Source organism: Solanum lycopersicum, chromosome 8, assembly GCF_036512215.1.
Source record: "Solanum lycopersicum chromosome 8, SLM_r2.1".
Classification (NCBI taxonomy): domain Eukaryota; kingdom Viridiplantae; phylum Streptophyta; class Magnoliopsida; order Solanales; family Solanaceae; genus Solanum; species Solanum lycopersicum.
In genome coordinates this window covers 52,052,253-52,061,090 of record NC_090807.1, presented here as the reverse complement: position 1 = coordinate 52,061,090, position 8,838 = coordinate 52,052,253, and the positions used below count along the sequence as shown (strand labels likewise).

Genomic DNA, 8,838 nt, shown 5'->3' with positions numbered 1-8,838 from the left:
GATTTCTAGGTAATTTCTCAAACATGGTTGATTATCTAAGTAAATATACATATAGATCGAATATATTTCACTTCAATTATTATTATTTATTGAAATTGTTATAATAGTTTATAAAATTAAAATTTTAAATTCAATCTCAAATGGTGAGTATTTATTCTTTTGGACAACACATACAAGGCATTTTGGGGGGAAAAAAGCCTTGGACAAAATCTCACATAAAATCAAGCTTTTAGAGCATTATTATCTTGAACTTTAGCTAAGATTCAATTGACGGAAGAATGAAAATCTATGTAATGAATAAACATCAATCTTCATCTTGTCTAAATAATTAGACAGGAAGTTATATTTATACATATAATTGCACCCCACCCCCCACCCCCACCCCTCTCCTATTTTATTGTTTATATTTATGCAGTAGCCTTCATTTATTCAAAATTGATTTTAATAATCATTGAACTCTAAAAGTGGTGGTGTTTAATATCTATTATGTATACATAAAAAAAATAAGGAAAAAATGATAAATATATTTTTGAACTATCATAAATAGTATGCAGATATCATCCGTCATATTTTTGGGATATGAGTGCCATATCATCCAAAAACTAAAGCATATATGCCCTTCACTCTAACTGAAGACTAAATAAGGACACATGACACTATCTTATCCGTCAATATGGTATTTAATAAAAGTCGAGTCGGCGGATAAGATTCTGACACGTGAATATCTATTAGTATAAAGTGCATATATGTTCTAGTTTTTGGATGACAGAGGCACCAATGTCTCAAAAAAATATGACGAATGATATTTGCATACCGTTTACGACAATTTGAATATAAATGTTCTTTTTCTCAAAAAATTATTTTAATCAGGCATAGATAGTATCATTTTGTATCGAATGAAATTCAAATGAATCCTTGACCCCTTACTAGTTCCGTGTATGCATATGAAGTACGAATTTAAGTATTTTTCCTTTATTTATTTATAAAATAATTGATATTATACCAATATGCTACCGTAAATATTATACTTAATATTTACCTAAACCATGCGATTTAACTTTTCTCCATTAAAAATCAAAGTGATACTGTAACACCTGAAGTTATAAATCCATATTCGATTCTAATTTATTTTAAGTTCAAATTCATTTCATCTGTTGTCATTCATTTCAGACTTTGCATTACAATTAGATTTTTAAGTATTATTAGAGGAGAAATTAATTTAAATAATTGATGTTGTATTTGGTATTCAACTAAGTTGCACTATCGAAAATAGCAGAATCTTTTTGCTCTTTAGACATATGGCCCCCTCATATATATCAATTGACCAACACTTATATCGATGACATCCTCTGGATCGCATACTATAAAATTACATCAAATAATTACTGTTTTTGCTCCATTTTAGTAATGTGCTTATAAAGAAAGGGGAAAAAATAATTAGATATATCTTTAATTTTGTGATTTATTGTTGATATACTTTTCGTTATCAAAATAATTTTTATATATTTTTATTTATGTATAAATGACTTACATATATATTACTTTCGTCTAACAAAAGTAAAAAAAATCAATATTTTCTTAAAATTATTTTTACAATATTTTCATTAAGATTTAAGTAAATAAATACAGTAAAACCTCTATAATTTGATACTCGATAAATTAATAATCTCTTTATAATAATATTTTCCTCCGATTCCGACTTGAAACAATGAAAAAAATCACCAATTTTAATAAGATAATAAAATAATATATTTTCAGAAGACTCCTATATAAATATATGATCCCATTAATTTCATAATAATTCTTTAAAGTACAAATATATCTAAGACAATCCTGGTGAAATATGATTATATTTGTGTTCTGGTTTTTCTTAAAATTTAAATATAGTTAAAGCTCATCTTTAACTTTTCTTATTGCATCTAAGAGCTTTGGTGTTGTCTTTTCGAACTGCACCATAAAATTGTGAAGAGTTCTAGATGCGATAAGTGTTTCCTTACGCGTATCTGGTTCCAAAGGTACAATATCATCTTCAACTTCATCATCAGCATTGTTTTTTCCGATGGTATCCACAATTTCTTCTAAACTCTAGACCTCTGAACAAGTATCACTTTCACTTGGATAATCCAACAGATTATTGACATCTATTTTACTATGGTGACCGATATCATTAATTATGACCTCAAGTTCATGAATGACGTTTTCACAAGTAGGTTGATTTAGATTCTCTGAGATTGCATCTCCTGAACGATTTTTACAGTATCGTAAACAATTTGCTATTTTTCTTGTTGAACATTTGTTGTTCAAACAAAAATTGCATAATTGATATCATCCAAAATATCAATCTTTGTTGGATCATTTTTTCTCAACCCATAGTCTTCTAATATCCTACGATAAATTATGTTCTATAATACATCTTGAAAGCTCTTATTATCACAACATCACAACATTGAAATTAATACGATACAATGATTTTTATGTATTTGTTGTACTTTATGTATGACATTTTTATGTGAAATCATATGATACATAAATTAGTAAAATACTATGATTTTGAGATAATCAAAATTAACCTTCATCAAATTTCAAAATATCCTTTAAATTAATAAATTTATTTTTCGACGTATTATATATATATTAAGGTATATATTCTTTTACGTATTATTCTACGGAAATATAAATAGAAGTAACAATAATATTTTGCAACAATAAAAAGAAGAGAAAAAGTAACGATTAAACATTTAGATCCTCTTCAAAAAGTAACAAATAACAATTTTTTTCTTTTCTTAATTTACGTATTAGTTTTTAAAACTTTAGATCATTATAACAACAACAACAAAAAAAAAAAAGATAATTGTCAAGATTGAATTCTAAAAAGTAGGTAAAAATTAAAAAAAATTTCTTCTTTTCAATAATATTTATTTGTTTATAATACAGATTGAAAATTTAAATACGACATTTTAATTAATTAAATTAAAAATGTAATTAAAATTTTTATAATGAATGTTTAAAATAGTTTCTCTCAATAAAATAATTTTAATATTAAAAACACATTGATACTTGTCATTTTTCGTATTGACTTTCAAAGGCACTTTTATTATTTGTTAACACAAACTGTTTTTTGTTTTTTATTTTAAAAAAAAACATGTTCTTAAAAACACTTAAAGTAAAAAACTTTTAGCAGCAATGCCAAATAGACTCTTAACCTAAATAATGAAAAATTCCATATATAATTGTGATAAGTTTATAAAGTACTACGATATTTTGCATACTTTTTATTAATAAAAAAAAATTAATTTATGTTGGGTAACTTTCACATATAGCAAATAAAATAATTAAATTTGTATGTTATAACAAAGTTTGCATATTTACGTTCCATAGCATACATATAAATATATAATTCACTATACATATACAATTGTATAATTCGCTGGCCTACTTTGTTGCAATTGTATGATTCACTGGCCTATTTCGCTGCAATTGTATAATTTGCTAGCCTATTTCGCTGCAGTATTTGTATAAAATTTGTATTTGTATACAATTGAATCGAAGTAAAATATTGTATATTGCATAATTATACGTGTATAGGAAGAAAATATATATTTTTCATGTATATATAATTTTCTTTCACTTTATACAAAGCATAAACACAACTGAATCATATAAGTTTATGTTCTTTTTGTTGTGCTTTTTAGTTGTATATGTATATATGTGTGTAATATGTATATAGTAATAAAAATTTGTATTAGTTGAATTTGTATATGCATAAGAAAATTCAAAAAAAAAATTCTTTTTTTATATTTGACTATATGCCTGAAGCAGACACCATTTAATTGTATACTCTATTTCTGAATCCCGCTAATTAACAGTAGCCGAAGAGGCAGTCATTTTGCTCAGAGAAGTTGCTATAGCAAATTATATAAAATAATAGCTGCGAATTAAAAATAAAGTAAACTATAGTCATAACATTTAATTTGAATTAATAATTTGCTATTATATATTTGGATTTGTAAAATAAGTCATTGAAACAATACGTTAAGTATTAAACTATATTTCCCAAAATGTCGAAACTGTAAGTACTGGTTTCATATTCAAATATAGAAAAAGTAAACCGAAATAATCATTTTTAAAAAAAAAAGAAACAGAAAAAGGAAAAGTCTCAGTGAATGAGATTTTGTGAAAATACAATTTTTAAAATGAATAAAAATGGTCCCTATCTGATTAATTTATTTTTGCCAAACTGGCAATTAATTAGAAGTAAAGCATGCACGCGCATGACACTCCTTTATAACCCTCATTTTCTTCCCCTCATTCATTCATTCACACTTCCTTCAACCTTTTCCTTGCTATTCCTTATTTTCATTTCTCTCACTAAAAAAAACAAAAACAAAATCAAAATTGAATGTATAATATGGAGAAGGATAAGTTGTGTAGGAGACATCACAAAAACCCTTCATTTTCCTCTTCGCTTCTGGATGAAATCTACCGTTCCATTGATGGTTATGATCAGAGAAGAGAAGATTTCAAATCAGAAACAAGAAAACAGAGCAATATTGGAGTGAAACCGAAAGTCGTTGCTAATATTTACAACAAGAAGAAGAGTGTAGAAGATGAGGAGATTGCTAGTTTTCGAAGGGCTTGTTTGATTGAGAAATGGATGGAGAAAAAAGTGAAAGATAAAACACGAAGAGGTCCGTGTAATGAATTGGATAGTATGAATTATGATTCACTCTTTTTCAGTTCCACTTCATCTGAATCTAATTCTGGTACTCTCTCTGCATCTTCATCTGAACCCGACTCTTTCTACTCTGAAAAATCCTCAACAACAACAACTTGTTTTGCTGCATCGAAAACAAGATCAATTAGGAGAGCTAGTGTTTCACCGCGTAGAGGTACTAAACTCTATTCATTTGACAATCAACAATTGCAAGCAAATAAAAATGAAGAGACCAATTTTATAAAGTCGAAATCAACTGCTTTGAAAATGTACAACAATTTGAAGAAAGTGAAGCAGCCTATTTCACCAGGGGGTCGTCTTACTAATTTTCTCACTTCCATTTTCAACAACAAATCCAAGAATTTGAAGGATCCAAACAGAGGAGATTTTCATGAAGTAGAGGAGAGGAGTTCAAAATCTTCTTCAATTTGTTCATCATTTTCAAGATCCTGTTTGAGTAAAACCCCACCAAAATTCTCTCAAACTACTGTCAAAAGGACAGTCAGATTTAACCCTGTCAGTGTTATTGTTGACGAAGATTGTCGTCCTTGTGGTCATAAATCCATATATGGCCATGATTCAGACAATCTCCATCAGCCCAAATCCCTAGGAAATGCAGAGAAGAACAGGAAATTTGAAGTGACAAAAGTTGATTCGTATAAGAAGAATGATTACATTGTCGATTACATCGCAGACGAAGAAGAAGATGATGATGCAGCAAGTTGTTCAAGTTCAGATTTGTTTGAAATTGATCATTTAGCATTTTTCGGTAACAAAAGATTTTGTGATGAACTGCCTGTCTATGAAACCACACATGTTGATACCAATAGAGGAATCGCAAGTGGTTTCATTCATTAGTTAAGCCCTTTGATAAATCTAATTTAGTAAGAAAGGTATTTGAATCTTGATGATGATATAAATTGATTAATTTTTCCAATAAATCCACTTTTATTATTCTCTCTCCTTTTTAGAAGTAGTGAAAATTTTGATATAATATTTGAAAAAAGCTAAAGGATCGAAGACTGACTGTTTTGAAAAAAAAGAAGAGAATGGGGTGATTGGGAAGATCCCTAGGCAAGTTAAGATAGTGATAGATTTTGATAAAACAGAGGAAAGGGAAAGAAAAGGAAAAGAGTAAAAATGAAGATTCGAGATCGAAATGAGAAGCAACAGAATGAATGGCAAAGAGATGTTTGTTCGTTTTTCATTGGAATAGGGAAAAGTTAAAGGGATTTGCTTTCTTTTTCTTCTTCTCTTGAATTTATGCTTCATCTTTTGGTGTTGTGTTTCATTCCTATAATACAAATCCCTATACAATGTCCAACTAAAATTGCACTTGTTTCTCTTTTTTCTATTTTACACACATACTTTTTCCATTCTAAAACGTTCTTTTTCTCTTTTAACATTTTCATCATCTTCTTTTTATTTGGTAAGAGTTTGGAATTCATGACTTCTTTCCTTTGAGTTTAAATTTTGTCTACAAATAGTATTGACATGAAATTGTAACTACTTCCTCTCGTCATGTTCATAGTATTGGAATCGCGGATAGACACATCCTATAAGAACAATAGTTAAGAGCATAAAATAAAAGCTAATTTTTTGCTATTATTTTTTTTGCACTATGAAATTTTTTTCTACTATTCACTTTGAACGGGAGGCAGTATAATAAGACCTCCAATCCAAAACAAATAAATTTTAGACACTACTATCTCTAGCTTTAAGTATAGTTTGGGTAAAAACTAAGGGATGATATTGATAAATTACTCTCTCTATTGCATTTTTACTTGGCTGAAATACTAAAAATATTAGTCTATTTTAGCAAAAAAAAAAAAAGAAAAAAGAGTATCTTTTACACAATCATTCTTAGGATTAAATAACTATATGAAATGATAACATTAATCAAATTTAGAATTTTAAAACATCTAATATAATTAGTTTAATAAAATAAATATCTAATTAAAATTTTTTAAAGATGTATCACAAGCAAATAATATGAAACCTAATTTAATTAGGGCAACTTTCATATATAGCAAACAAAAAAATCATATTTGTATGTTATAGCAAAGTTTGCGTAATTGTGCTCCATAGAAAAACTATAAATGTATAATTTGCTATACATATACAATTGTATGATTCGCTGGCCTATTTCCCTGCAAATATATAATTCGCTGGCCTATTTCGCTGCAACAGCTATATAAAATTTGCATTCGTATACAATTGAATCGAAGTAAAAAGTTTGTATATTGTATAATTATAAGTGTATAGGAAGAAGATATATGTTTTTGCATGTGTATATACAATTTTCTTTCGCTTTATACAAAATAGAAACACAATTTATACACTTCTGTTGTATAAAGCGAGAGAAAATTGTATTTCGCTGCAATTGTGTAATTCGCAATTGTATAATTCACTGGCCTATTTCGCTATAATATCTGTATAAAATTTGTATTTGTATACAATTGAATTGAAGTAAAATGTTTGTATATTGTATAATTAAGTTTATAGCACGAAGATATATGTTTTTGCATGTGTATATACAATTTTTTCTCTCGCTTTATACAAATTGCTATGCTTAGACTGTATGTATCTCTGCTTTATGTCATTATCCTTTTAAGCCAGTGTTAGTAAATGTTAGATTTTTGGTGTATATTTGACATAGGTTAATGGAGATGACGAGTGGTCATTTGGGTTCTGTGGACAAGGTACTGGAGCTTTTAGCTGTACTGCTGGAAAAAATTCAATGTATTCATATTGTGAATGCATTGTACGTGCTTAGAAACACAAATCACTCTATTTTCAAAGTGAACCAGATATTGAGAGAGCTTAGTAGAGAGTGGTCTGGACACTCGTATGAAGTGAGAGAGACAAGTGATACTGGCATACAGTTTGTTAAGAAACACAAATAAATCAAACTGTTTGCTAAGGATTATAAATAAATCAAACGATAGCTACTGTATTTATTTTACATTATTAATTTATTATTCTATATAATTATTTTATTTAATTAAAATTATTCCATTTAATTAATAGGGGTGTACCAAAGTCCACACCTAAGGAAATTTATTTATTTAGAATCGAAAGAAAATAATAAATAATTAGTTATGTTAAATCTAATATACTGACCTACATAATAGAGTTTGAAACCCTCGTTCATTTCCTTTGATAAACTTTGTCCTTTTTGTAAATTTTGTGGTCCTTGTTTGAATTTTTCTCTTTTCTAAATTCTACGGATGTAAGAGGATAAAAACGAAAAGAGAGTCGGCTTCTCATCCATTATTATCCAAATATAGGGACCATTTCAATATTTTTTTAACTTATTTAATGCCTCAATCAACAAAATCATTTCGAACTTGCATGTTATATCCATGTCTGAAAATGTGATTTTATTTTATAATTTAAAATTCTGAAATAAATTTTGAATTATTTAATCTTAACAAAGTCATTGAATGGAGGACTTCGTCAACAATTATTTTTTCAGTCAAAAAATTAGAAAGCGATTTGTGATTAATTTGTAAATAAAATCTCATGTAAGTTTGATATATGCTTTATTAAACTTATTCGTCTGCAACTAATTATTTTTCTAGCTAATTACACCCTCCTATAATACTTAAATTATAAATTTAGATCATGTCTTCTCAACTTTGATTAATCACCATCATAGTTCATCAATATTCATTATCCCCCTTCTCTAGCTAAAACATATAATATATGAATAATAAATTCTAAATTATCATAATTATTATATTTCTATTATATAAAAGAGTGAAGTGGGAGGACGACCAAGGGCAAGTTTGTCATTTCATGCTAACAAAAATCTATTTAGAAAAGTAATAAATAATTCTAGAAACATCTTTTTATATATGAAATGAATAATGATCAAGGGCATAAATGTAATTTCACACTATCAAGAATTTACCAAGAATGATAACAAGAAAATTAAATACTTTTAGAAACATCTTAAGTTATTGTTATTTTCATTATCTTATTTTGTTATTACTTCACTTTCTTTTATTCTGTGAGTTATTGTGAAATCTATTTTATTATTACTTTAATTTAATTCTTCATATTTTTTCAATTATAAAAACTGTTTACTTTTTATGTAAAAATTTATCATGAATTAATTA

The 8,838-nt window shown here is 27.2% G+C and overlaps 1 protein-coding gene across 1 annotated transcript; it reads left to right on the top strand.

Annotated features, from left to right (window-relative positions):
- Positions 1-1,563: 1,563 nt before the first annotated feature.
- Positions 1,564-5,668, top strand: LOC101246163 (protein BIG GRAIN 1-like A). The gene has a single exon (XM_004245009.5). It carries the CDS (start codon positions 4,400-4,402, stop codon positions 5,570-5,572), a length of 1,173 nt encoding a protein of 390 aa, XP_004245057.1. The 5' UTR covers positions 1,564-4,399; the 3' UTR covers positions 5,573-5,668.
- Positions 5,669-8,838: the final 3,170 nt, after the last annotated feature.

What these genes read in the sequence shown, in the direction of transcription:
- LOC101246163 (XM_004245009.5), top strand. Translation starts at nt 4,400, where the DNA reads ATGTATAATATGGAGAAGGATAAGTTGTGTAGGAGACATCACAAAAAC.